Genomic DNA, 27,764 nt, shown 5'->3' with positions numbered 1-27,764 from the left:
GCAGTTACTACAGTGGGGGAGTGTATGGTTGCAGGGTTTTCCTTTTGTATTACACACTGAGCATTTGTGTGTTGTAGTTGCATGTTCTTCTCCGCACAAATTGCATGCTGGTTGGTTTCGGCATCTAGTGGCTGGGTGGCCAAATTGTTGGCAGTTTAGGCATTGGGTAGATGCTGCTATAGGCTTAAACTTTTCGGTGAAGAGAGTTTGTCCAAGGATTGTAATTCTACCACCAAGTCTGGCTGCGTCTTCGGCTGTTTTGAATGCTATTACAATAGAGCTGTTCTTCTTGTTTTGCCATTCTCTTGATATCCAGTATGGGTTGCCAGTAATTTGTAGTCCGTTGTTGTATGCTGGGATTTCTGTGTGGAGTATCTCTAGTGTCTCTGCTCCCTCCCATTCTGTTGGCACATTATGTACTACTACTTTCGTCCATGATTCTAGTAGTTGTACATTCTTTAGCTCAAACTTTTGATGCCATATATGCTTGTGTTGGACTAGGTATTCTCCTGAGTAGGTTGGAGTGGTTGTGTCAGATTTTTATGGATGGGATCAAGTGTGTATTCTCTGTGTCTGTCTACGGCTCTGTCTGTGGGAGGTGGCCTCGCCTCGGGCTTGGCAGTGCTAAGTCCCGGCGCTAGCCCTGGTTTGGGGGTCTCATGTCCTTCCCCAACCACCATCGGCTCGATCATGGAGCAAAACCTCGCCTCAATCTGACACACCCCCTCAGCTCGGCGCTCCTCGGCAGCCTGAGCTGGAGTGGTCTTTGCGACATTCATACCGGACTATATAACAAGACTTTCCATCTTCTCTAGAATTTCCTCTGGATCTGCTTCCTCTACGTCTCGTTCCTTCACTTCAACCAGTCCGACCTGCGTCAAGAACTGGGGCCAGTTGTTGGCAGGCAGGGTCTTCGTGAAACCATCGGCGAGCATTTCGCCAGACGGTACATACACGACTCTGATAGACTTTCGCTTTGCCTCTTGCCTCAGCCAGTGATTGTGGATGTCCACGTGACGGAGTTTCGTCGTCAGCTGAGAGATCTCCTCGTTGATCAGCCGGATCGTCTGCGTATTATCGCACTGTATCGTAATTGTCTTCTCCGTCAACTCTACCCGAAGCTCCTCTAGCAGCATCCGCACAAACATGGACTCCTTAGCCACTTGCGATAGCGCGAGGAGTTCTGCTTCGGTCGTAGATGTCGTGATGGTATCTTGTTTGTTCGCCCTCCATGCGATCAGTCCTCCAAATAGCTTGATAACGTACCCTTGGGAGCTCTTGCGATCCGCGGTGTTGTCCGCAAAGGATGCATCGCTAGCTACTACCAATTGGTCGTCTCCTCCGAATGATAAGGATAGAAGCTTGGTTGACTCCAGGTACAACAGCACTCGGTCAGCGGCTTCTTGATGTAGTGGACCAGGGTTTGTGAGGAACCGGGCGAGTCGTGATACTGGGAATGCGACATCGGGTCGGGTGTTGACGGCGGCGAAGAGTAACGATCCAATCTTGCGTTGATACAAGTTAATCTCTCCAGGAGTCGCCAAACCCTCACGTGCAACTAGTTCGACTCTAGCCATTGGTGTGTTGTGTCGTTGGTCCTTGTTCGTTGCCAGCCGTGCAATCTTCTCAACATAAGCTTTCTGTGACAGCCAGATCTTTCGCTTCTCTCGGTCCCGTATAACTTCTACTCCTAAAAACCACTGCAAATCCTTTCCTCCGGTCAGGTTGTATCGCTGTTTCAGTTCCTCTTCCACTTTCCGAGCTACTTCCGCGTGCCGTTTCGAAGAGGCAAGGATAATGTCATCAACATAAAAGAAGATGAACACTCCGTCTCGGATCATGCAGCAAGGTTCGTGGGGAACTGGCGAGAACCCGATTTCTAGAAGGAAGGCAGTGAAGTGTCTTTGCCAGAGCAATGGCGAGATCCGTAGGCCGTACAGCGCTTTGTTTAGTTGCAGTATTGTTCCCTGCTTCCTGTATCCTGGGGGCATCCGCATGTACACTGTTCGATCAATATCTGCGTTGACGAAGGCGTTCGATACGTCGTATTGCTTCAGCTCTAGGTCAAACCGGGCCGCAATCGACACTAGCATCCGAAACGATCTTCCGGCCAGTGTAGCAGCGTAGGTTTCTTGTGCGGTGACATTTCGTTGCTGGTCTCCACGCACTACCAATCGCGCCTTACACTTCTGGAATCGATGGTGCTTGTCAAATTTGTAGGTGTATACCCACATTGAGTCCAGTACCTGCTGGTCGGTCTTCCGAGCCGTCTTCGCCGGGACCTCTGACCAGGATCTGGTTTCCTTGTGGCTATGGAGATGTGTAATCTCAGCCTCTTTGAAAAAATAGAACAACTCGTGATCCTCTCGCAGGCCGTTCGCTTGGGGAGGCGGTGGCAGCTGGCTGCGATGAGGCTTCTTGCCGTTTCGCATCATACGCTCAAGCTTTGCCTTGTCCAGTCGCTCTCCTGCCAAGTTTTGAACGTTTCCTGCCTTGGTGCCTGCCATAAAGGCGGCTGCCCATGGCTCCTTCAACATCCTGTGTTCCGGATGGAGGATACCACTCGCGAGACCTTGTTTGCCGTAGCTAGTGTCAAGACCTTGTTTCCCGTAGGCAGTCTCTTCGGATTGTAGGCCGTAGCCTCCGGCATCGCATTGTTCGCGTGGAACGCCTGCGGATAGACCATGTTCGCGCTGTGCGCCAGTCTGTACACCATGTTCGCCGTAGCTAGTGTCAAGACCTTGTTTCCCGTAGGCAGTCTCTTCGGATTGTAGGCCGTAGCCTCCGGCATCGCATTGTTCGCGTGGAACGCCTGCGGATAGACCATGTTCGCGCTGTGCGCCAGTCTGTACACCATGTTCGCCGTAGCTAGTGTCAAGACCTTGTTTCCCGTAGGCAGTCTCTTCGGATTGTAGGCCGTAGCCTCCGGCATCGCATTGTTCGCGTGGAACGCCTGCGGATAGACCATGTTCGCGCTGTGCGCCAGTCTGTACACCATGTTCGCCGTAGCTAGTGTCAAGACCTTGTTTCCCGTAGGCAGTCTCTTCGGATTGTAGGCCGTAGCCTCCGGTATCATCGTCCCTGAAGGGGTGTTCCACATTAGTTAGCATTTGAGCAAGCAGTGCTGCCGGTGGGGGCGTATGTGGTGGCGTCGGATAAGGTACTACCTTCCTTCCCGCCTCATCATACTCGAGCCGCCCATTTTCCGGCGCTCTAGCAATGGTCTCATCTTCGTAGAAAGTTCCAAGTTCTTCCCGTGTGGGATTTGGTCCAGGGGGCAGTTCAATAGTTCGAATCCATGCTGCTATCTCCTCTGTAGTGCTATGCATAAGATTGTCCATAACCTCTTTATGCTCTCCACTATATACGACTTCCTCGTCGAATACAACGTCGCGAGTGCTAATGACCTTGCCTATAGATGGTACCCAAATTCGGAATATGTTCGTCGAACGGTAACCAACTAAGTACCCTATCCAGGCTTTCGGGTCAAATCTCTGTAGACGTCCTTTTCCTCGCTTCGTGTCATCCGTCATCGCAAATGCCTTACAGCCGTACGCTCGTAAATGCGACAGGTTGGGCTTGCGTGGTGATGTAACAACTCCATTCTGGAAAGCGATTGCCGTGAAGAACATCTCGTATGGAGATCTCCAGCGGTTCTGATATTTCGGCGTCCTGTTGTGTAGGTAGACGGCGGTCCGGGCGATTTCCGGCCATTGGTCCCACGGCAGATGTGCATCGAGTCGCATTGCTCGACCCTTTTCTTTTACCACACCCCCTGAGCGTTCGGCTCCTCCGTTTTGCGCTTGCGTATCGGGGGCGGAAGGCTCGAGTACTATACCTCTTGTTCTGCACCATCTGGCGACCTCTGGCTTCACGGAAAATATCTCGTTGTCCGTCTCAATAACCTTTACCGTTATACCAAATTGATTCATCATAAAGGTGACGAACATCTTAAGGCTTTTAAGGATGACTCTTGCCGTTCGGTTGTCACTAAGATAGAAATCCCATATGTATCCCGTAACGCGGCAGTTAATAAGCATCTGACTCTTCTCCTTGGTCGTACTTTCTGCTTCGTAGTCGTGAAAGTCGATCGCAACTCGCTCTCCCGGACCTTCCAAAATAGTCCGGGGCGTCCGTCGTATCATTCGCTTCGACTTTGATATCCCACAGGCATCGCATTTCACTGTGGGGACCCCGACGATCTTCACCCCCTCAGATTGGTTCACTAGGTGTTCTAGGGCGTCGGATCCAGGGTGGCCAAGTCTCTTGTGCCAGACTATAGCCTCAGCTCGTTTTCGTACGGCTGTCCTGCGCGTTGGCTGCTGCGTTGAAAACGCTGCTCGCGCCTCAGCGTCATTGAGTTCCAGTATCCATTGTCCGTACTTCTCGTGTAGTACTGCCAGTTCGCTATCGTCGGACCGTCGGAGGATTGTTGGGTCGGATTTGGTGTCCCACCAAAGACCTTGCCGGCGGAGTATCCGGAAGGAGACAAGACTGCAGTGTAGGTCAGGGCAGTAGGCGACGTTCTCGAGGTAGAGGAGACGGTGACCGTCTGCGCTATCCACTCTCAGAGTAACTGAACCGTATGCCTTAATCCACACCCTTGTATTGCCTGCCCAGAGGAAGTCTCCTGTCATAGGCGGTCGAATATCCGTGAATCGTCCGAGGTCGTTGCCGACGTGTATAGTGGTTCCGGAGTCCATTATGTAAGAACGTTGAAGTGGGTACTTAGATTCCTTTGCCATAAATGATGAGGCAAATATCATAAGGTTAATCTGGCCTATGTTCCGGCCTTCTGGTCACTCGACAGTATCCTCTACCGGAGTGCTCTGTGACTTCTTAATCTGGGGTGTCCCTAATTTAGCTCTCTTGGCTCCCCTTATCTCTTGTTCGAGATCAGTGTCGCTATCAATTCGGTGCTGAGCCATCGTCTTCAGTGTTTCACGTGGCTTCCACCAAACAGGTGCGTTGTGCGGAAACGCGTACCAACAATTCTTTAGTTCGTGCTGTTGGTCGCATACCTTGCATTGTTTCCTATCCTTGCCCGGTCCGGGAGTCCTTCGGCTTTTGCCGCGACCTCGCTTTCCTGGGGCCTTCTCGGCGGCGTTATCTGCGTCTTCGCCGTTCAGTTGAGGTCTACTTGCTACAAAGGCGGCCTTCGGGACCTTGTGTTTGATCGGATGCAACAGTGAGGCGTACTCTCGGAACTGTTTAATCATCATCCGTACAGTGACACGTGGGTCTTTATTTCCACCGGCCATGAACGCGGTAGTCCATTCTGGTGATGGTTTGAGAACTGCTTTGACAAAGTCCTCCTTGATAAACTCTTCGTCTTGGCATTCAGGTATGCCAAGGGCCTTGCCTTCCGTGATTGCATGGTCCATCTCAGTTAGCCAGGTCTCCCACTGTGCTAACAACCTCATCGGTTTTTGGGCCGCGAGGTAACGTTCTCTCGCACGTTTGAGTTCCTCCTTCGTGTCAATCCCAACATTTGCGGCTAAGTTTTCGATCCACTGCCGATGGGAAAGACCTGCCTTGCAGCAGTTGTAGAAGAGGTGTTGTGACACAGTCTTCCTTATGTGCTCGGTGAGCTTTCCGAGTCCGGTCCGCTCTTGTTGATATCTCTGGTTAAGTATTTTAAACTCTTCTAGTTGTATTCGGTAATAATCGATATCTTCTTTATAGGACGTCTTCGCGTTCGTCGCGAGGTCCGAGGGTCGTACCGGTACGTAGGCTGGCGCTTCGGCGCTATCGTCGCCGATCGCTTGGCGATATTGGGTAACGTGCAGATTCGTCGCTGCAGTTGATGGCTGATAGCTTCCGATAAGTGGAGCTAGTGGTGGTTGTGGTTCTATTAGAGGGATCCCGCGTTGCTTTGGATCTACCTTTTCCCACACTTGGTATGCGGCGCATTCCGCTTGTAGTTGTTGGTACTATTTAGCCCAATTGGTATAATCCGTTAGGATCACTGTTGGATCTCTGTTTGATGGTACAGACATCTTGTCGATGAGTTTTGATGACTCTTCGGTTCGGCGCTTACGTGTTGTAGCGTGGGGATCGTCGTAATGACGGTATTTGTAGTATAAAGTAACTTTGATTGACTCTTCTGTACTCGGTACAGGCAGTGAGACTCTTAATTGTCAGATTTTTATGGATGGGATCAAGTGTGTATTCTCTGTGTCTGTCTACGGCTCTGTCTGTGGGAGGTGGCCTCGCCTCGGGCTTGGCAGTGCTAAGTCCCGGCGCTAGCCCTGGTTTGGGGGTCTCATGTCCTTCCCCAACCACCATCGGCTCGATCATGGAGCAAAACCTCGCCTCAATCTGACAGGTTGTTAGAATAATATTGTTCTTTCTACTTGTTGTTACTTCCTTCACTACTGGGTCTTTGATGCCGCCCTTTGTGAACTCTTCGTTGATTAGGTCTCTAATCTGGAGTGGTGTGTGAGACGTAGGCTGGGTAAGCGTAAGGACTGCTTGGTAGTAGCTTGCTGGCTTTTTGTTTGTCTTCTTTTTTGTAGACACTGTAGTCCATGTGTTTCCGTTGTTCTGGGCGGCTACGCTAGCGTATGATGTCTTGTTTTGTTGGGTGTTTTGGGTGTTTTGGGTGTTTTGGATGTTCTGGGTGTTCTGGTTGTTTGGTTTTTCTTGGTTGTTTGGGTTTTGTGGTCCAGTTGCGGCATTAACAGCTTTCTTTAGTGTCTTTGTAGCTTGTTGGGAGGCGCTTGTAAGCGTTGCAGTCTGGTACGCAAGCTGTGCTGTAAACTTCTCAGTCATTTGCTGCGTAACCCTGCCTAGTTCCGTAAAGTCTCTAAAGACGTCCAGTAGTTGTAGTAGTTTGTTTTGGGATAGATGGGATTCGGCCATAGTAGATGCTTGTAGAATTAGGTCCCTTGCCCAGAAGATTGCTTGGGTTGAGTCCTTTGCTCTTGGTTTCTTTTCTTGGCTGTTCTGGAATGGGTTTCTCTCTCTTGTAGTTATCTCTGGGGAGAATGCCGCTGGTCTTTTATTTAGTGGTGGCTGAATAATTAACCTTGGTGTTTCTTGGGTGGTCTGCTCGATGGGTGTTGTTGGGTTGTCTTGGTGCCTTTCGTCGGTCTCCATTTCGTCGTCCAGTGTGCTTGAGGTCCGGAGGTCTTCTGGTAGCTGGACTACGATAGTGTCGCTATCTGGGGCCATTTTAGCCTCTCTGTTGTCTTGTTGTTGTTGTTTCTTGGCTTGGTCTGTGCGTTTGCTTCTGAAAGTTCGGACGCGTCGCGTTTGGGGTACTAGACTCCTTGTATCTCCACAACCACGCGGCTGCACGGCTTGGGAGTAGTCGGAATCTATTTCTTTCGATGGATATAGTTGGTTTCTGATGGAGTTTCACGTGTTCGGAAAAAACTCGAAGTTGTGTGTGGGATGAGCCTGGCACTCTACTTAAAGTGCAAAAGGCACTATATGGGCTCCGGATCTCACCATTACTGTGGCAGAAAGAATTCACTGCAACTCTTGCTTCGATAGGGTTTCAACAAATACCACAGGAGCCATGCTGCATGATCAAAGACGGAGTTATCATCTTCTTCTATGTGGACGACATCATCGTTGCGTACCATTCAAAGCAAGAATCAGAGGCAATGAAGGCCATCAACCAGATCCAAGAAAAATACGCTTGTACGGGAGGAGACAACTTACAGTGGTTTCTCGGCGTAGAGGTCATTCGTGATCGCAAGCAGAAGACCATACAGCTATCTCAAGCCGCATACGCAGACAAAATCAGCCAACTAGCAAGCCGACAAGACATCAGACATGACACGCCGATGTCAGGCATGGAACTCAGACCCAGGAGTGACCTAGCAGAGCCGTCCGAGATCAACCGCTACCAGCGCAAGATTGGCTCGCTTCTATTCGCTGCAGTCACAACAAGACCCGACATAGCCTTTGCAACATCACGACTTGCTCGCTTCCTAGTCAATCCAAGTACAGAACACCAGGACGCTGCAGACCGTGTGCTCCTGTACCTCAAGAAAACAGAATCCCTAGCCCTCGAACTCGGTAGAGGCGATGGCCTTGAGGTAGCAAGTGACGCATCATTTGCAGACAACACACTAGACAGGAAAAGCTCGCAAGGATACGCAATTAAGCTGTTCGGAGGACTCATCGCTTGGAGAGCAAGTAAGCAAGATACTGTGACAACATCAACAACAGAAGCAGAGCTGCTTGCCCTATCACAAGTTGCTAAGCAGAGATGTCAACAAGCAAGTCAAGCTGGCTTGATTCTTATCGATTGCAGATCACAGACCATTCTCTGGGACGTGCCACTGTGCACGAGCCTCTATATTGTCTGTGATCTGCAATCGATAAGAATCAAGCCAGCTTGACTTGCTTGTTGACATCTCTGTTGCTAAGGAGGCAATCTTTACGTCGCGGTTGTTGAAGGAGCTTCAGGTAAACCTAAGCAATCCAATTATCACAATCAAGTGCGACAATACCCAGACAATCCGTCTAGTAAATGAAGACGTTGCCAAATTGCAAACAAACAGAGATGTCAACAAGCAAGTCAAGCTGGCTTGATTCTTATCGATTGCAGATCACAGACAATATAGAGGCTCGTGCACAGTGGCACGTCCCAGAGAATGGTCTGTGATCTGCAATCGATAAGAATCAAGCCAGCTTGACTTGCTTGTTGACATCTCTGCAAACAAAGCTTCGGCACGTTGACATACACAATCATTGGCTACGACAAGAAGTTACCCGAAAGACGATCAAGGTAGAATATGTTCCGTCTGACAACATGATCGCAGACGGATTCACCAAGTCACTGCCAGCCAATAAATGGGCCAGTTTCCTTGATCAGTTGGGACTTGTTAAACGCAAAGAATCCCCGTTGAAAGAAGCTGAGCTTGAGAAGTTGCAGGAGCATCTGGAAGGCCTCTATATGTAGGATCGATTAACCAGTTTATGCAGCTTGCAATCAGGGCTTCCAAGCTGAGGGGGTGTGTCAGATAGCAGGGTTACTCGACGTTGGCAGCAACCAATCAGCGTAGAGAGGGTCAGTGCGCCCCTCAAGAGGGCCACAAGCGCGGACACACGATAGACAGAACACAATACAGACAATCATCAACATCCATCACTTTTGTGCAATATCTCATTATATCTGACAACTATTTGTTAGCATCTGTGGTATAGGGCAGGAGTAGTGAATACTAACTCCTGGTAGATATCGAAAGGCGGTTTTATAACGCTCGGTTTTGGTGACAGTGACAACAGTTATCAGAATGGCTAATATAAGCAGCGCGATGCTGATAAGAATCTCCCACATCTCGCGAAGTGTGTAACGCCAGGTCTCTATCCGGCCCATTGCCACTTTAGATCTTGCTTGGTACCACAAGTATGCTAAGATCAAGCAACTGCTGCCTAGAACAGCAGTATTACCGTAGGCATTGGGGAATGTCTCGTCAATGTATATCACACCTGCAATAACGGCAAGCCAGAGGAGCGCCATAAAAGACCGAAAAGACCAACGTCGCCGCGAAGCGTCGTTTTCAGGTCGAAGCCACTTTCGTGAGTTTAGCTGTGCAAGTTAGCCATAGCATTTGAAATGATAGTGTTTACCCACCACATTGGCGACGTCGATAGTTCCAAGCGTTATCAAATGGAGTTGAAGCGCGCGAGAAGGCGGACCGGTAAGTGCCACTGTAATAGCGCAGATGCAGGGTAGTAGCGGCAAGCTTTGGCAGAGAATTACCAGTAGAAGACGGTGGCCATTGGACCATGCATAGACATTGATGCCACATGACCGAAGATAGGAGAGCACTCGCCAAACAGCCAACATCACCGCCACGGCGTGCAGAGCTCGTACAATAAGAACAAAACCAGAAAGCAGGCCAGCCGAGAGCTTTGTAGCGTCTGGTACCATTGTCAAAGACTAAAGAGGATAGTACAAGAAAAAGTTACCTTACCTTTGCTATGGAGGAAGGTCAGTACTTAATAGACAATGGACTCGGCTCAACCCGTTAGCTTTCTTTGGGGTATAAAGGCCGGCCACCCGCCCTCATTACATGGCGGCCATCTTTCGCAGTGTGGCGGCCATCCTTTTCAGTGTGGCCGCCATCCTTTACAGTGTGGCCGCCATCCTTTACAGTGTGGCCGCCATTCTTTAAAGCATAGCACCTACTCTTAACGTCACACCAAGGCGACCGTCTTTTACAGCACAGCGACTGTTCTTGCAACGCCATACCTGGCGCACATCTTCTACAGTACACGTCCACCCTTGCAACGACGCAATCTTCGCATCTACGCACCTGTTCACCCAACCCCGCCCGTTGCTTTCATCGCCCAGTGACCGCCTCCGCGATGCCTAGACCAAGCAAAGAGTTGGCTTCGGCGATCAAAATCATCTTAGCCACACCAAACGCCGAATTCAGTACACGAGCGCTTGCGAAACTCCAAGAAAAGTTCAGCAAGCCCCGGCCTCATCCGAAACCCGTATCTGACGGTCACAATACTACCCTGTCAACGGAGATAGGTAATGAGTTCGTCAATGCCATTTGCAAAGCTAAAGAAGACGCAAACCAAGTAAGGTGTTTGTGGGAGAAGGTTAGAACGACTTTAATCAGCTGGGACATAGCTGGGAATTCTAAGTCATACAAAAAACGCGAATTGTCGGCGCGTCAAAGGTCCTATCTAAGGCTCGCCAGTACGACATTTGACATCGCGTATCTGGATCAGCAGGGACGCGATTTTCTTTTGCTATTAGCATATGCAAAAGTACCGCCGATGCCTCAGGAAAAATTCAGGCTCCTACAACGAAGGTTTTCCTGGTTGATAAGCAGCTGCACAAACGCCAGAATGCTTCTAGATGAATACCTCACCAAGGACAAGTTCCTGAAAAGAGTGTTCTCGACACCAGCACGTAAGTTGCTAGTACCGTGCATTAACTGCATATCATGCTGACTACGGTAAGCGAGCATTGAACATGAAGCGACAACCACCAGCTCGTTACCAGGGGTCCGATCTGAGCATACACTGCCTCATCACTCATATCCTACTTATGATTGCTCAGGTCACCCGCATGATACAACGAGCTACTTTATATACAAAACGAACCTACACCCCGAGTTTGATCCCTGGGGATGTTCTAGTATGCCCTTCGATCAGTCCTTAGATCAGTCCTTTGATCAGCCCTTCGATCATGATCAGGCTTTGTGGAATGCGAACGCAAATACTACCAACCTTCCAGAGTTGACCGAGACGGAAATTGGGTCATGGCAGTGAACGAGCTGGTTGTTTTCTAGAATCTCTCCATTCACTAGAAATTCGGGTTTATCAAGCTGGTCTATGAAGACTATGGCGTAGGAATACGGTCCGGAAAACACGGTTGTTCCTGTCCCTAGGACAGCACCGAAGGAGTGAGACAGCTTTTCGTTCTAAGACGTTAGTATAACAGTGTACATGCTATTATTGTGAACGTACTGTATACATCTGCTCAATGCGGATTCGAATGCCCGTATGCCGATCGATGTTGAATGCGGCTTGTGATGTTGCAATTGTAACCCCACGCGCGTAAGTACGTAATGTGTCATCGCGCAAAACCGACACTAGTTTTTCAAGGTCGCTCGACAATTGAAGTTTTGAGACGTGTGCGTTACTGCGGGATTGCATTGCGATTTGAATTCCCGTTGTTGCGGCGATACGTGATGCGACGACCGTGGAACTTCTTGAGCGTGACGTGGCAAGAGCAGCTGGTTGATCCGGGCGGTAGGTGAGCCACGCAAAACTTGGCATACTGTAACCGGCTCGCGAGAGTTCTTCAGCCTTGTGGCACCAGCCTCACCGCCTCGCTGTCGTTTCATTGGCAACGGCCCCATAACTCTTGCGAATCCAACCAATCAGCTTACACAGCCACTCTTGTCCTGAACCATATTCCTAATATCGACTTTCTGATGGATATCTTCGTGAATACACTGCGTCAGGGCCTATTCGAAATACAACGTTTCATGGCGTTTCCGTGATGTCACAAGCTGTAGGATGTAATTGCCGTTCGCCGTCTTGTCGCTGTCTAGCATGTGGAAGGGCCCTATTCGATCTCCGATTGTATGAAAGACGTGATAGGGGTTTCCAGAGTAATGTAACAAGGTAGTTGTCTAGCTGTAAGTAGTAGGCATTGCGAAGAGAAAGCAAAACCCCTTCCTTCGCTTGAAAACCGCCCCTTTCGTTTATGTTATGTAACTTGGCAATTCTCCTCCATATACATTTCCATCGCCGCGTCAATACAATTTTAGCATCGCATCGATACTAGTCATGGCGACGTTGTTGAGGCTCCTCCGCCTCAGTTGCCGTCATCTACGTTCCCTTCCCTTCCCTTTTCAGGTTTAGTCGCCGTCATTGGAGCCTTGATGATGCAGGCTTTTAACAGAGATTTTGGCATACTACGGAAGCAAGACATCGTGTAGCAAACCTAACTCCGACACCGTAGGAACTGTACTTAGTCTTCTCTTGTGCATTACTACACGACAAAGAATCAAGGATTATCTGGCTACACCTCCTCCTCCTCTCCCCCTTCCCCCAGACTGACGCTCCAAGCCGACATGCGTTTGCTGCTCGGCTTGTGTTCGAGCGAGGGCAAAGTCAGTAGATCACCAGACTCTTGTATGCCTCACACACATAACAAATGACCATAAGTGTGTTGTTGTCCATTTCAGCAATGGTCATGTCATGTTTAGTAGCTAACCAGGTCCTCAAGCAGTCCCGGCATATCGATGTCCTGTAGTAACGTAAGCATACCTTGCAATGGTTAGTTATATCTCTAGAATACTTTGAGATTCTTACCAGCTAATATTCCGCATACGAAATCGAAATGACCCTTAATCACACAGTTAAGCGGAGCAAGTGCAGGGTTAAGTTGTTGGAGAAAGGTTAAAGGTATCACACCTCTGATGCCACCCCCGTCGAATACTCAGCATGCGTATACCCGCTGTTGGAGGTACAAAAGAAAATACAGAACTCTTGTAGTTAACTCCACCCAACATACATTCTGTGAACTTGTATGTATTTCTCTTAGAGCGGGAGTCAGTTCCGAATATCCTAATACATGGATCGCATAAGGCGTGGCCACATGCAAGCACCTTCTCCGGCACGTCCGATGGCTCTTGCGGTCCGTTAAGTGGGGGCGGTTTCCGCAATCCTACAATAGCTTTTCTTCACCTCGTCCTACTAATTGCGGTGAGTATGTCAGTAGGTACTTTCGGTAGAGCGGAAGTAGAGGAGAGACATCATCAAGAAAAATAGGAAGTGATCCGATAATTAGGTACATAACGTTTTAATACGCGTGATACTTCCTGTGCATAAAACCGAGGCCACCTAGACGGAGGCCCACGATCTAACTAGGGGTTAGCGATGTTAGCCAAGACCACTACGAAGCGCTCAGGATATATTAAGAACCCTTTTCTCCTCTGTCTTCTAAGTTACTTTTACTTATCAGCCTTCTCCATTATCATGATGAGCGTTTCCAATACTGTCTCCACACTAGGCCTCTCGCTTGTACTCTTCTTTCGACTCGTCAATCTACTAATTTACTTTTATCTCCGAGTAAGAGATCTATGCGAGCCTTTAGATCGAGCTGTTGTGACTCTGCAAATCGTTGTGTCCGCTCTATGTGGAGTGGGTATACTCGAATGCTTGCTTCAGGCTACACTCAACTACACACTCGCTACGTTGCTCTTAGTACTATATCTCCTGGCATATATGGACTGGGTAAGTGGCCACGATTATTCCAGATGACATATGTTAATGAAGACAGATCGGGGTCTTTAACTGGCCAGCCCACCGGTGGCAGAAGATTCTCCATGTACTCACATGTGGTCTAACTGTTTTTCTTGTGGTCGTAACCATCTGGAATACCAAGTATATATCTGCAATCCGTTATATGGACCTAGGACTGATGGCTATCCAGCTTGTTGCTTTCCCGATGCCTTCAGATCGTCTCGATAACTACTATTTTTCTCGTCTATATATGGATCGCCATTGTCCGTGGTATCTGGAGCTATTGGGCTACAAGTTTTGGTTACTTCTTGGCTGTGTTAGCGATTTGCATTTACTTCTCGAAAGAGACAACCCCTTATCAGCTTCTTCTTGCGGTATGTATAACTGGACTACATAGATGTAAGCACTGCTAACTTTTACAAGGTATTATGCATCGTACAATCCCTGATCTCGTTAGAAGGGCTTCATCTGGCGTATGTATGGGCGCGAAGGACAGATGATAGCCCACGCGCTAGCCTACATGCTGGAACTCATATCGATCCGGTGCCCCGAGATATTGAGCATGGGACGACAACAAATGGTACAGAAAGCCCCATGCCCCTGGAAGGGCTTCGGACGGATAATAGCCCGCGCGCTAGCCTACATGCTGGAACTCATATCGATCTGGCGCCCCAAAATATTGAGCGTGGGACGACAACAAACGATACGGAAAGTGGATACAAAGCACTGTACACGATGTTTGTGTACAAAGATCACATACCTGATGCAATTAGTATGCAAAAGCTCGTTGAGGTCTTTTCCCGCAATGTCGATGAGTGGCAGGCTCTTTGCATACTGCAAGCTGTTACAACAGACAACGAACTCGTCAAGTTCATATTCGAAAACAATGCGCTAGAGATATCGAGGAGAGAAGCCATTACGGCGGAAATTGCTAGGCGAGGTGTCATATGGAATGCTGAGTTGCGATTCTCTCTTACGGTAAGTTTGACAATATCACAAAACTGTCGGCTTTTGCTAATCTTACTTAATTTTAGTTAAATTTCAACTGGGCTCTACATAGAAATGAAAGTCACTTCCTCGCAGTCAACTAAGTTAAGAGGTAGCTTAGCCTTAACTAAGTACTTTAGATATTTGATTGTCCTACGAAATATATACTACCAATGTCACCTATAACTAACTCTTCTTGTCACTTTAAGGCCCTATACTTTCCGCCCATGGCTACAACTCTTCATCAGTTTCCTTGTCCAACTCATTTTTATGTGTATTATAACCGGGTAAGGGCTCTCTAGCCTTGCTAAATGCTTCAGAGATTGAAGCATTTCCAAAATTCGTAGCGAGAGGGCTGCTTGCTGTCTCCTCTTCTTCGTCGACTTCTTCGTCGACTTCCCCGTAACTGTACGAAAGTCTGTCTTCTTCTGGGAATAGCCATGGAGAATTCTCCAGATCCTCGGCTGTCAGAGGCATCTTCGTCTTGGGATGCCGCTTCTGAGCTTTGCAGGCTGCAAAGTATTTCTCCCTTTGGTAGTAAGCTGGAACCAAACTGGCTAGCTTCCGCTCCGCATATCTTTTCCCAGCAAGCTGGATAAATTCAGTCTTGCTCAACCAATCTGCAGTATCAAGCCCCGTATAGGTCACTCTGATGTATGTGTCCGGTTGATGTGGCTTGGTACGAGCACGGCAGACATATCCCTCCGCACGGGACATAACTACACAAGGGCCGACCTCACATAGAGGGTGAGCTTTGAGGTTTTTCTTCCTGTCTCTCAAATCAAACTTCATCTCTTTGTCTTCGGGCATGCTTTCAGCGCCTCCTGGGCCCAAATCGCTTCCCCTAATAACCTGGAAGAATTCCCATTTCTCTTCTCCTACGCCAGCGTTGACAATGAACCGATGGAAGCGTGGATTTTCTGATAGAGAAGCGCGAGTTGCTACCAGCGTGCCAAACTCAGTCTCTCCATTATCGTATGTAAAGGATTTAATACGGTCGTTATCTAGCGACATTGAATCGATATCCATATCAAGTAGGTCTTTCTCCAATACATTCCTGCTAGGGGTAGGTGGTGTTGATACTGAGCGCGTAGAGTTACCCGATCCGGCCATCTCTGGTATTTTAGGAACACCAGAAGCGATGGGAGTTTTAGGGTGCAAAATAGCTTCAGAGCGCTTAGGATTGGCGGGAGCTTCGAGACGCGCAGAACTGGCAGGAGCGATACGAGTTTCTAAAGACTTCAAAACATCCTTAGCAGGCTCTTCAGTACGGAGTTGGTCCAGTAGCCTTTCCAGGTTGGTATCCACGATATCTGAGTGACCGGCTTGCCACTCATTCATCATCTCGGTCAGTATTGAGACAGGCACCGAGTTCATATTTGCTTCGAGGCCATTCTCCTTGTTCGCAAGCTGTAACTTCTTGTTGTACGTGGTGACCACCTCCATTTGCTCCTTCACAGTCTCTATCTGCTTGTCTGTAACCATCCCGTTTCGATCGCGCATTGTTTCTACAAGTTCGTATACTGGGTTAGCTACTAACTCCCAGGACTCTACCTGCTCGAGGGTTGGCCTTTCTAGTTCTTGAGATAGCTTTTGATAAAGCTCCTGGTGTTGGTCTGAAGACTTGAGGAAGGTGTGAAATTCCGTCATTGCTGTGCCCGATATGACTGATGCTGGGGCAATACCAAGATCAGACAAACTCTCCATGAACAACAATACCCCGCGTAGGAACGCAGTGGTCTTTTTGTCATTTTCTACCCTCGCTCCCTTCGCCTTCTCCAGTCTCCTCTCAAGTCTTTGCTTTTGCTTCCCGGGAGCCTCATTTTGTACATCTTTCTCAAGGCGCTCTACTCTAGTCTTGTGGGAGTTATCCTTTGGGAGGTCTTTGAGAATCTCGAGTTCTTTTCCCATAGCATGAATTTGACCATGAAGTAACTCATATGGAAATCCATATTTATGTTGAAGGTCGGCTAAAGTTTCCTCGCCATCTTTGCTATAATCCTTCATACCGATTTTTTGCCGAAAATCCCTCTCTGCTTCCGTCAAGATAGGCTCCAGCTGCGTATCTGAGACTCCAATATGAGTAGATCGAATCTTCTTTGCTTTAAGGGGCCACTCGCGATGGTAACGGTGGGTAGCCTCAACTTGCTCAGGCGTATTGATTAGCGTTTCGCAGTACTTTCTAATCTTGGACTGCGCGGCGTTGATAGAACGCATATGCGCCTGAGGTATTTCTTTCCCACCCTCCTTCCACCAAGTCTTCACCATGGGATATAGGCCGCGCCATATTTTTTCAACTTTTTGTGGACGTTCAGATGGCGGCTTTCTCTCTTTGCGTGCTTCCATGTAACCAACCATTCCTGCGTTAGCAGTCTCTGCAACTTGGCGCCCGTCCTGTAATGCTCGGCGTGCCTTGGTCGCCTGTCTTCGCGCGTTTCGTTGCTCATCTGTCTCACCCTTCTTCCGATCACGCTTTGCCTGTTTGCGAGCTGCAACAATTGCTTCATCTTCATCGGGAGGAGCTTCCGAATCAGAAGATCCAGAGGAAGCGAAGGGATCATCATCTTCTTCTTCCGTCTCTGTATCAAGTTCCTCGTCACTGCGCTGCACTTCCTCAATCTCGCCACCGCCGTCTTCTCCATTGGCGATGAGTTCCTTTTTGTTGCTACTGCTGCTCAATCCAGGGCCATTCTGCCCGTCGGAATCGTCTTCTGCTGTTGCATGTAGCTGTTTAGCCTTAGCCTTTTCTTTTCCTTTCCAAGCTGGCTGAGTGTTTTTCTGGAACCCAGCGTCTTGGTCGAAAGGGAGAGAGGGATGGGCAATTTGGGTGGCCATGATGGTGGTTATAGAATGGTGGTGTCTAAGTTTGTATGAGTGTAATGTACTGAGTTAAAGATATTAAGTCCTGCTTAATTGTGTGGATGGATGATGCTTCTGCGAAAAAGATGACTGACAAGTGGATGCCTTTATAGAGCGCTACCAGAGCCTGTCTCCCGTACCCAGTGGTATAACTATCGTTCTCTGGAATACGGCAGACCAGAACCCGGATTGGGCGCCTTGGCAATGCCATTACAGGAGCAGGAAACCGAATATCGTGTTCAAGTGCTAAGTGACCTACAGTATTCCGACATCTGCATAGCTAATGCACTACTTAACAGTAAACCTAGACTGTGATTGCTGGGTGTAGAGACAATGGCTACCTTTCAACTCATTTGGTGGTACTGTGTTAGCACCGTTGTGCTGGCTTCCACTCCAGCATACCAAAGACCACAGATTTACCGAAGACCCCATAAGATATCCATGCGGGCATGGAGCAACAGTTCATCTTTGCATACATCCTTCAGCACTTCGTTAACACACACATCGCATACAACTGCCGAGATCGCCAATCCTACATCACATCTGCCATGGAATCCAAACTCACTATGGGGTTGGAATACCACACATACCTTAGAGCCTACAGGAACCACAGCCATGTCTTATCCTACAGGAACCGCATCGGTGCCCTATCCTACGACCACTGTCACTGTTGGCGAAGCAGGAAAGCTTGTCTTCTCACCATCGTCCCTGAATGCTACCATTGGCTCTGTCATTGCTTTCAACTTCCTTGGGCTTAACCATACCTTGACCCAGAGTGAACTCTGGGATCCATGCCGAAGTAACCAATTATTTGACTCTGGGTTTCACCAGTTTAATCCAAAAAACACGAGCGGGAAGTTTGTGGTGGAGTTCAAGGTTGTCGATCAAGATCCTAAGTGGTTCTTCTGCGCTCAGACGGTCAAGCGGTCTCATTGTCAAGCGGGCATGGTCGTTAGTCTGAACCCCCATGGATCGCATGCTCAATTTCTTCACAATGCTTTGGCAGGTATTGAAGCCCAGCCATCTAACGCATGCGAACTACCGAGTGTAGACCTCACCCCCAGTCACACAATTACACATGTCGCTACTGGTACGTTGTCCGCAAATTCCAGTACCAGTTCCGTAGCAGTCTCCCCGCCAATAGTCAATTCAGCGAGTGTAAAGGCAATGTGGCAGGTAGGATACTTGATAGCCCTTGCCCTTCTGTAGATAGCCATATAGTAGTCAAATAGCCAATGATATACCCTGCCAACACGTTTCACTGTGTCCATTTGTATAGCCTCTTGTAACGAGAATATCAAGGATAGTAGGGCATAGTGCACAAATATCGTGTTAATAATGTACGGGTGCGTCACATCGTAGTCGTTGGGGAAGGTGTGCTTGCGATGGACGAGCGTAGTCAGGAGGACATGCGCACTTACGGAAGACCGGCGCTGTAAACCGTTGTAGGTAGGGTCAGTGTGCTTGCTACAAGCGGGCGAATCTGCGGTAGACGGGCACTGTAAACGGTAGACAGGTACTGTAAACGGTAGACGGGCACTGTAAACGGTAGACGGGCACTGTAAACGGTAGACGGGCACTGTAAACGGTAGACGGGCACTGTAAACGGTAGACGGGCACTGTAAACGGTAGACGGGCACTGTAAACGGTAGCAGAGGGCAGATGTGTGCGCGCGCACTTGAGGAGGACCGGCGTTGTAAACTGTCGTGAATGGTAAGTTAGCAGAGGGTAGAAGTGCACTCGCGCACTTGCGGTAGATAGGCGCCGTGGCAACCAGGGTGGGTGCGCGTGTGAGGCACAGAGGCTGTAATTAAGCGCAGTAATTTAGCAGTGCGAGTGCGTGCTCGCCAGTAGAAATCAGCTTTCTGTCACGAACGATAGTGATAGTGTTCATGAAGATTATCATAGCTACAGTAGAGGCCTTACGGCGTTCGGCTATATGAAGGCTTGGCAAGATGGTTAAGCCCGCTGGAACTTTTTTTCGCGGTGATCTGGGGTATGTGTGCTCCATTTCCATCCCTGCCCTAACCACCAAACTTCGGAACGTTTGCTAGTATCTATACACGGAGGGCAGCTAAAGATCACGGAGACCAGCAAGCAATCCAGATAAATGGAAAAGAGATCAAAATCAACAATGGCAGTTCAAGCTAGGTGCAGCAGCGAATACATGAAAGAACCTAGCAAGTCTTTGTCACCCTTAACTGCTGGCCGTGGTTTGATCCTCCTCTTGGTCTCTACCGTATCCACTCTATTATCATCGTTAGCAGATACAACCCAGAGTGCATGCGGATGAGATCTAGCTGACTTCATTATGGCTTGTACGAGTACGGCGGTTTAGGAGTGTCTCCATACGCCAATGGATGACCCCGTTTGGGACCTTAGGAATCTTCTCATACGCCAATGCCGCGTTCACACGTTCAATAATCTCACTCTGCATATTGTCTGGAGCTTGCATCCATTGCTGCGATACATGTACCGTTTGTTGTCGGGTGAACAGCTTCGATCGTTAAGTTAGTCTCTGCCTTAAGAGCGATGAAACCTACGAACCAGAAATCGCTGCCATTAGACTCCGCAACAATCAATTCAATCCGGTCACTCTCCTAGACCCACTTACCTATCTAGGTAGGGCTTAAACTCCTATAGGTAACTACTAGGCTTAAAGCGGTAATCAATCAATCCAATCTGAACCTTCTAGGACCCACTTAATTGATTGTTGCGGACTGTGGCTGCCATTGCCAACCATAATAGCGAGATGCTGTTTGAGCCTCAATCTCAGTTTTCATTCTCGTAGAGTAAGATAATGGATTGAATTTAATAACTATCTCAAGAAGAGCGCATGTACCTACTTATCTAGATGATGGAATTAATGTGGAACTTACAGACTTTCCAACAAGCAAGTAAAGCAAGTCACCGCTCTAAACTTGACTTGCTTGGTTCAAACATAGGCTTTACTTGACTTGCTTGGGGTGATTTTTTTACTTGCTTGACTTGCTTGTATTACTTGCAAGTACTTGGATTACTTGACTACTACAAAGAGATTAAGCTACATACAAATTACCAAAACTCAGTGTTCCACTCTAGTATGTTGTAATCTCCTACAAGCTGCTCATCTGAAAGCTTAGCCTCGCTACAGTTGTACGGTTTATAACCAGCTCGCACCCATGACCTTACTAATTGAAGAGCTGCGAGTAGCTCACTGCCCAGAGCACGTCGTTTAGGTTCAAGAAGGTCGCCAAGCTCACTGAAGAGGCGCTCACAGTCGCTGCTTGATGCTGGGATAGTCATGATATCGATTGCAAACTGCGCTAAATGCGGGTATTTCGGCAGTAGTTGTATCCAGTATTGGACAGGATTTCCATCTGCGTTGTACTGCTCCTGCGTCCACTGCGGCTCTTGTGTTTTCCAGCGCTCAAACTCGTCAAGTGGAGCCTCTCGGTCATTGTTGCGGCTAAGTATAGCAATAATTGCCTCGTCTATGTTGTTGCTACTCGGCGCAGTTGTATACCGCTGGCGTGCTCGTTGAGGTTTGTATGCCGCCCAAAGCTGTTGGAACGACGCGTTGGCACTAGTAAGCCAATCAGCTTTGTCTGCCCACGCCACATCGCAGTAGTTCTTGTAGTACGGGTGTAGGCAAACAGCGGCGTAGTAAGCGGGCGAGTCGTCGAGCTTGTTGTAGTAGTCGTTGGCTTTGCTCCACGCGGCGCGGAGGTTGACGTTGAGGTGATCCTCTGGAGCCTCGGCATGAGCGTTGAAGTCGACGTGCTCGAACGGGCGCGCCCGGGCCTCAAGCTTGCTGAGTACGTACTCAAAAACGGGTATAACCTCATAGATTGCGCCGTATTTGCCATCCTTAGAGCGTCCCTCGAGGCGTTTTGTGGCGTACTTGAGCGGCTCTAAGCAGTCCTGGTACTCTGCAATCACCGCCCAGTCAGCAGCTCGGAGCCCAGTTGATCTCATCCAGTTTGGGGCGTCGGGCCGCTTATTATTCCGCTGCGCAGCGTGCGCATCTTCAAGGATAACCCTATTGATATGATGCTCAGCGTACAAGTTATACGCGGCTTGAAGCTTGGTAGCGCGCTCAAAAGCAGCATAGTATGAGTTCCAGCGAGTGACGACAGGCTTGACTGGCTCGAGTACTTTGAGACGCCCTTCAGCAGGCAGGTTGTTGTTGGCAAGGCGCTGGTAGCCACGAAAAAGCTCGTACTGTTGCGGCGTTTTGATATAGTTGATGACGTCAACTAGCACTCCAATAGGGCCATCTTTCCGCCACTCTCGCATATACTGCTCCTCGGTATTGTACTGCTCTTGAGTGTTGCCGTAGGCGTCTTTGTTGGTGCCAAATATAATAGCCTGGCCGATGAGGTTAAGCGTGTGACAACTGCAGCGGAGGCGCCGGTGAGCGGACTCAAATTCGTACTCGCGCGCGAGCGCGGCGATCGCAGTGTCGTTGTTGGTAGCGTTGTCGAGTACAAAATAGCCTAATCGGTCGCTTGTTATTCCGTATGCTGAGAGCGTCGTCGAGATAGCTTTGGCAATAGCCTCACCGGTGTGGGCGCCAGCGAGCTCAGGCAGATCGATTGGTAAGTCTCGTATTATTCCAGCTGCGTCGGCAAAGTGAGCGACTACTCCAAAGAAGCCACGTTTACCACCCTTTGTTGTCCAGCCATCAAAGCTTACGTGTATTTTGCTTACTGAGCCTGACAGGGTGTCGATAACTTGCGGTCGTATAGACCGGAACAACCTCATCACAAAGGTAGAAACGCTGGTATTACTTACCCACAACGCTGCCTCTGCCTCTGGGTTGGCAAATCTCATCATCTCTCTAAAATCAGGCGTCGTAAGTTCGCTGAGCGGGTGGTTTCGGTTAACAAGCCACATGACAGTGGCTGTTCGAAAGCCCTCTACGTCGAAGTTTCCAAACGCGTTAGCAGTGTTTTGTTGTACGTCTAAACCAGCGTCAAAAGCTTGCCGCAACGACAGCTGGCCTCGAGCTCTCTGCGCTAACTTTGGGCCATCTTTCGTAAGGTTGTGGCCAGGCTTTGGTTGGCTGAGATGGGTGGCTGCTGAGGTTGTAGCCTGAGTAATGTTAAACAAACCACCACGGCCAGCGTCGATAGTTTTGTGTACATGGCAGTACTTGCACACAAACCAGATTCGAGATGTAGCATGGCGCTCAACAACGCGGTAGCCATACTGAAAGATCCAACTTTTTGGGCGCTTAGAACGCGCCAATGGCTTGATAAAATCAGGTAAACGTGCCCAGTCAATGCCGTCAAAGTTCTCAACTAGTGCGCTGTTTGTCTCATCCTGACCACCCTCTCCAGCCTCAGTTGTAGCCACCGTGCCAGCTCGGCTGCCCTCGGTGGGCGCGACAATCTCAGCCTCCGCCTGCGACTCTAAGAACTGCAACTCGAAGGTAGGTATTGGCGGCGAGGCGTTAGCCTGGCTTGCGGCAGCTAGGGTTTTGCGAGGTGATCGACGCTGAGGTCTAGGCTTAGATGCAGGCTTAGATGCAGGCTCAGGTGAAGCCTCAGGAGTTGAGGCGACGTTGTTGGTGGCAGCGGCTACTTTCGTACGTTTGCTCCGAGCAGAAGTTTGTGGTAGGCGACGTTTGGCCATATTGGGGGTATCAGGGCAGTATAAATCACTGGAAAACGCGTTGCTATAGGGGATACTGCATTGCGATAGGCTTCTAGACAGGCGTACGTCGAGATTGGAGCAATGCGCTAGACTAAGGCTAACGTTATTTGATAGCCGCTTAGCCTGTTTGGGACTCAACCGAGGCAACTGCAACACTTCAAAACCATCGCGACATCTACCGTACAGCAGTTTTAGCACCCTCATCACAGTAACGCTAAAACAACCAAGTAAACCAAGTAAGCCAAGCAAGCAAAGTATCTTGACTTGACTTGCTTGCTTAGCTGCCCAGCTCTTACTTGACTTGCTTGCTTGGTTTAAACCAAGCAAGTCAAGCAAGTAATCCAAGTCAACTTGCTTTTTGGAAAGTCTGGAAATTAATCAATGATCAGAATCTTGAGCGACCCTTCGGCACTATAGACCACATGACGTGCGAAAAGCCACTGCCTGCAATCCCTTTGAAACGTCCAAGCGTTTCTGAACCCTATGAGCATAAGTACAGCTCAAAACGAATGCGGGTGAAACAAGGATTCATTTGAATAGCTTCTCATGACTAGTCAAATCCTGCTTGCGATGTACTATCGAATTTGATACTGCATGGATAGATTAGTAATAATGTATATATTCCTGTTTCTAGCCTAATTATGTTGAGATATATCAATAATAAGTGAGACAAAACTAACGTCCGTCTTTAAGTGCTGGGACACCCACCGTGTTGAGACAATGAGGGGTACTTTGATCTATAACACTCCACTTTCTTCCTACACTCTAACAATCGCTGTAAGTCTATACCAGCTTCGCCTTGGGTAGGCTCGGATTTCGTGACACATCTAACTATAATTTTTGTCTAACGTTAGAGCTTTTTCGATCGTGGAGAGAATTGAGCAGAGCACAATCACAGCGACATGTTTTGCTAGCTATTCTAATTGCGCTTTGGTGGTTGCGTAATCTTTGCGCAGGCACAACTGAGGAATGTACTGTACTGTACTTTAGTCAGTTGTAGTTAGGTTTGAACTTCAGCATTTTGCCACTCCAACTTCACCTTCAAGCTCAATTAGCTGCCGAAGTTCTTCAGGGTTAATCTTACCTTTACCACTCATACACGATTTCATTTACCACAAGCCAATGTGAAGTCAACTTTCACCTCACATGTCACCGCACTCTTCAATATCAACACAGGATCTATGTCCCTGCTCCCTTTAACATCAGCTCTCACCATCCACCTTAACATTGTTTCACAAATATATACTCTCTACTTCTGCGACACTAACTTCCTATACTCGCAACATTCGAGCCTCCCGATTCTCTCTCAGCTCAACCTCACCATCCGCACTTGGCCCGATTCCCCCCGTCGCCATGGTGTACTATCGCACAATTCCCGAGATTGACAACGCCTTCCAGCGCATGGTTGGCCTTCACGACTACTTGGATCCTTCCCATCGCCCAGACGGACAGCGCGCTCTGGAGCTAGCCTCCCTACAGCCTGGACAGAGCGTCCTCGAAATTGGTGCCGGTAGTGGCCGATTGATCGCCGATGCGAAGCGGGCGGTTGGCGCTGGGTTCTGCGTCGCCGTGGATGCTGTGCAGGGCTTTCTTACCATCGATATCCCTTGGCAGCTCAACCACGCGGGCCTCACTGTGCCTCCTCAAGGAGCTCCCCAACAGCAAGTCCATCTTCTGTGCGCAAACGTCACCGATGGCGCTCTAAAAAATCGTATCGCCGCGCTGCCTGGGGCGCCCGAGACCTTCGATTGTATCTTCGCTCTTCACCTACTCAAGACGATTCCGGCCGACCAACGTCTTCAACTGCTTCGCAACTTACGCAAACTGCTCAAGCCTACTGGACGCCTTATCATCACCATGTCCGCCCGCTTCACCGACATCGCGCCCACGCCTGCTGAGACGACCGTTCCTGTGCAATTCAGGTCCACCGGTCACACCGAAGCTCCCGGCTCCATCCTTCTCATACAGGTCACCGATATGCCTCGCGTCCCTGTCCCCCAAGGTCCTCCTCTTCCGCTCAGGCAGGTACAATTCGCTATACAGATGGCTCCCGATCGATTCTGGGTGACGGCCGCTCAACAAGCGCGCGACGCGGCGATAGCTGCAGGCTTTCTGGTCGACACTTCCCGCCCTGTAGGCAAAGGCGATTGCTTTGGCCTACCTGTTCTTGGCCGCTCGCCTCCCCAGGCTGTGCTTAACCGTATGTCCAACGAGGAGATTTACGCACAACTGCAGGACGCCGTGCAGCATGGGTACGCGTGCATTGGTCGCGCCAACGAGACCGCGCTTAGGCGCATCATCCCTAACTGGTCGTCCATGTCGTCGCATCAGCAGGACTACGCCATGGTGATGAATATGCAGGCGAGAGCTGCTCACTTTGCAGCGAGGGTTGTGGAAGGCAACAGGGATTTGCCAGGCGGCGTGCTGGCGGAGTTGGCAGAGCATGTGCAGCTTGGCACTATGGTGGTTCTGCGCAAGGGCTGACGACACATGACCGCAGGTGAGACTAGGCATTGATTCTGCTGTTCTTGTATACTATGACTTCGGCAGCTCTAGTAGCTGTACCTCAAGATGCTGTACACATAATGCTGGTCTTCTGAACTTTGATGCGTGCTCCGCTCGAGTGTACACCTTACTGTTTCTGCCCTAACCTTAGTGATGCTTATCACGGTTTACGTTATTAGTCTAATCAAAAAGTGACAACGAATCGTTTGAAATAACTGACAACAAAAATAAGTTAATTACTTTACATGTGTTGAGACAAAAAGTGAACACTCTTTGCCACTGCGTTGATTGGTATAGATACCTTTCTAACAACATGTTTCTTTTTCAAAAGACGGGTTATTGTACCACGAGCTAAGAGTAACCGTGCGAAGGTTGACGTTGACAGCCCACCTGTAGCTATTGTGAAGCCTGTGATCCTGCCTTCGCTTAGTTTCTTGCGTTAGGCATATCTGTTCGTTTCCTTCAGCTCATTCTGAGCTACCTGGAGGATCTGCTTCATATCATGATACAGCTGAGCATTGGGGACCCTCCATCTCTCGCCATTGGGGAATACGATCCTCCGAAGCCTATTAACGTATGGGATCAATGGCTGGTAAAACGGCGTAAAGTTTCTCTGGGCTGTTTTAAGGAAGTCGCGTTCATCATCCACGATGCCTTTCTTTGACCCAACCAACTCTTCGGTATCGAGGTAGTTCCATTTATCAAACCGTGGAACGACCCTTTCGTGCTTCGGACCCTCGCAATGAATGCATATCCAGAATAACACCCAGAAAAACGATTCGAGATCGTGCATGTAGGAGTGTTGTTCGTCATCTAAAAGCACTCCAATTGCCATAAATGCTCTGGTACCAGTCTTACCCCGAGCTCCCGAAGACTTCTCGCGCTGTTCTTTGATGGCAAGGTCGAGATCGATCAAGAACGCGCGCCAGGAGGGATTTCTGTCATCTTCGTTCACCATGAGATTGTTCAGCGATATGTCGCGTTGAAGCATGCCCGCTTGTGTATGTAACGACTCATACCCTTCGATGCATTGTTCCAATGCAGCAAGCAGACTGGTTTGAGAGCTTGCTTTGTAGATAGCCTTCCCATAGTCCCGGACGATGACACGGCGATGTACCCGATTCGCAACAGGACTTTTTATTGGAGAGCTCGAGCAAGTGCGCTTGCTAGGTGGCAGTGGTATTCCTGTACAGCTCGATGATCGCTTCTGTCCGTGGACGCTACTGCTTCCGTCTCTCCGCGAGGCCCGGCGTCCGGTCGTGCTTGGTGGCGACATCGGCTTCTCTGGCTTATAGTTCGTTGCCTTCGTTATGTCCAGGCCTTTCCGTACGTTTGAGCGGATGTCATCATCTTGACCGCCTACGCGGACCGTCTCATGATGGAAGTACCTCGCAACGTTCCTCACCTGCTTCTCGGTCGCCTCGCGCAGCAGCTCGCCCTCCTCTTCGCGCTCCGGATACTGCCATGAATCCTTAATAACGAGCGGCGTGTCGAGATTTTCTTCTTTATAAGCTTTCCAGCAAGTTGTTGCTCGACCAGCGACGCAAGGCACCCGCTTTATCAAGCTGTCAATGACGAGGCGCTCTTTCCTATTTTCACGCTTAATCTCAATGTACCGCTTGTCTCCAACTGTAATAATCGTCGGGTCAAACCCTAGCTGTTCCTCGTTCATCCAGAGAAACCCAAGCACTGCAGACACGAACTGCAGCCCATCCTCATTAATATTAAATTGCTCAGAGGCGATGCCCCCGAGTCGACCGAATATCCATAGCCGCATAAGGGATCCACAAAGAGTAAAGCCAAGAACAAAGCGGCGGCTGTCTTGGGCGGCGAGCACCTCCCTCGCGTATCGGCCAAGGTCGAGCCACGCCTTAGACGCTTTATCGGCTAACGGGTTGCTCTTAAGCTCTCCGGGTATGAGGATCTGTGACCATCGACACTTCGAGTTCACGCCGGCGTTCGGATCGTCCACAAAGCCAATGTCCAGCTTGCGATCAGCAGTGGAGCCTAGCAGGGGCTGGTGCGGCTGGGCT

At 49.3% G+C, this 27,764-nt stretch overlaps 12 protein-coding genes across 12 annotated transcripts; 6 read left to right on the top strand and 6 right to left on the bottom strand.

Moving 5' to 3' along the window:
- Positions 1-785: 785 nt before the first annotated feature.
- PtrM4_144270 (uncharacterized protein) lies at positions 786-4,703 on the bottom strand (the record flags this gene model as incomplete). Its single annotated transcript, XM_066109733.1, has 1 exon — positions 786-4,703. The coding sequence occupies one exon, from the start codon at positions 4,701-4,703 to the stop codon at positions 786-788; it is 3,918 nt and encodes a 1,305-aa protein (XP_065959716.1).
- A 96-nt stretch (positions 4,704-4,799) lies between these two features.
- On the bottom strand, positions 4,800-5,384 carry PtrM4_144260 (uncharacterized protein; the record flags this gene model as incomplete). Its single annotated transcript, XM_066109732.1, has 1 exon — positions 4,800-5,384. One exon carries the CDS (start codon positions 5,382-5,384, stop codon positions 4,800-4,802), a length of 585 nt encoding a protein of 194 aa, XP_065959715.1.
- Positions 5,385-7,532: 2,148 nt separating this feature from the next.
- Positions 7,533-8,357, top strand: PtrM4_144250 (uncharacterized protein; the record flags this gene model as incomplete). Its single annotated transcript, XM_066109731.1, has 1 exon — positions 7,533-8,357. One exon carries the CDS (start codon positions 7,533-7,535, stop codon positions 8,355-8,357), a length of 825 nt encoding a protein of 274 aa, XP_065959714.1.
- Positions 8,358-8,770: 413 nt separating this feature from the next.
- Positions 8,771-8,920, top strand: PtrM4_144240 (uncharacterized protein; the record flags this gene model as incomplete). The annotated part of the gene is made up of 1 exon (XM_066109730.1): positions 8,771-8,920. The coding sequence occupies one exon, from the start codon at positions 8,771-8,773 to the stop codon at positions 8,918-8,920; it is 150 nt and encodes a 49-aa protein (XP_065959713.1).
- A 1,907-nt stretch (positions 8,921-10,827) lies between these two features.
- Positions 10,828-11,253, top strand: PtrM4_144230 (uncharacterized protein; the record flags this gene model as incomplete). Its single annotated transcript, XM_066109729.1, has 2 exons — positions 10,828-10,891; positions 11,042-11,253. 2 exons carry the CDS (start codon positions 10,828-10,830, stop codon positions 11,251-11,253), a joined length of 276 nt encoding a protein of 91 aa, XP_065959712.1.
- A 3,222-nt stretch (positions 11,254-14,475) lies between these two features.
- PtrM4_144220 (uncharacterized protein) lies at positions 14,476-14,831 on the top strand (the record flags this gene model as incomplete). The annotated part of the gene is made up of 2 exons (XM_001942346.1): positions 14,476-14,718; positions 14,775-14,831. 2 exons carry the CDS (start codon positions 14,476-14,478, stop codon positions 14,829-14,831), a joined length of 300 nt encoding a protein of 99 aa, XP_001942381.1.
- Positions 14,832-14,958: 127 nt separating this feature from the next.
- On the bottom strand, positions 14,959-17,562 carry PtrM4_144210 (Cwf-Cwc-15 domain containing protein; the record flags this gene model as incomplete). Its single annotated transcript, XM_001942218.2, has 1 exon — positions 14,959-17,562. The coding sequence occupies one exon, from the start codon at positions 17,560-17,562 to the stop codon at positions 14,959-14,961; it is 2,604 nt and encodes an 867-aa protein (XP_001942253.2).
- Positions 17,563-18,201: 639 nt separating this feature from the next.
- Positions 18,202-18,748, top strand: PtrM4_144200 (uncharacterized protein; the record flags this gene model as incomplete). The annotated part of the gene is made up of 2 exons (XM_066109728.1): positions 18,202-18,676; positions 18,744-18,748. The coding sequence occupies 2 exons, from the start codon at positions 18,202-18,204 to the stop codon at positions 18,746-18,748; spliced, it is 480 nt and encodes a 159-aa protein (XP_065959711.1).
- Positions 18,749-19,783: 1,035 nt separating this feature from the next.
- On the bottom strand, positions 19,784-20,023 carry PtrM4_144190 (uncharacterized protein; the record flags this gene model as incomplete). The annotated part of the gene is made up of 2 exons (XM_066109727.1): positions 19,784-19,834; positions 19,892-20,023. 2 exons carry the CDS (start codon positions 20,021-20,023, stop codon positions 19,784-19,786), a joined length of 183 nt encoding a protein of 60 aa, XP_065959710.1.
- Positions 20,024-20,640: 617 nt separating this feature from the next.
- Positions 20,641-23,205, bottom strand: PtrM4_144180 (uncharacterized protein; the record flags this gene model as incomplete). Its single annotated transcript, XM_066109726.1, has 1 exon — positions 20,641-23,205. One exon carries the CDS (start codon positions 23,203-23,205, stop codon positions 20,641-20,643), a length of 2,565 nt encoding a protein of 854 aa, XP_065959709.1.
- Positions 23,206-24,579: 1,374 nt separating this feature from the next.
- Positions 24,580-25,710, top strand: PtrM4_144170 (Methyltransf-18 multi-domain protein; the record flags this gene model as incomplete). The annotated part of the gene is made up of 1 exon (XM_001942205.2): positions 24,580-25,710. The coding sequence occupies one exon, from the start codon at positions 24,580-24,582 to the stop codon at positions 25,708-25,710; it is 1,131 nt and encodes a 376-aa protein (XP_001942240.2).
- A 460-nt stretch (positions 25,711-26,170) lies between these two features.
- PtrM4_144160 (uncharacterized protein) lies at positions 26,171-27,508 on the bottom strand (the record flags this gene model as incomplete). The annotated part of the gene is made up of 1 exon (XM_001942350.2): positions 26,171-27,508. The coding sequence occupies one exon, from the start codon at positions 27,506-27,508 to the stop codon at positions 26,171-26,173; it is 1,338 nt and encodes a 445-aa protein (XP_001942385.2).
- Between the last annotated feature and the right edge of the window lie 256 nt (positions 27,509-27,764).

This window comes from Pyrenophora tritici-repentis, chromosome 9 (assembly GCF_003171515.1).
Source record: "Pyrenophora tritici-repentis strain M4 chromosome 9, whole genome shotgun sequence".
Taxonomy (NCBI): Eukaryota; Fungi; Ascomycota; class Dothideomycetes; order Pleosporales; family Pleosporaceae; genus Pyrenophora; species Pyrenophora tritici-repentis.
The sequence above is the reverse complement of the archived record's forward strand: the minus strand, read 5'-3'. Positions and strand labels throughout refer to the sequence as shown.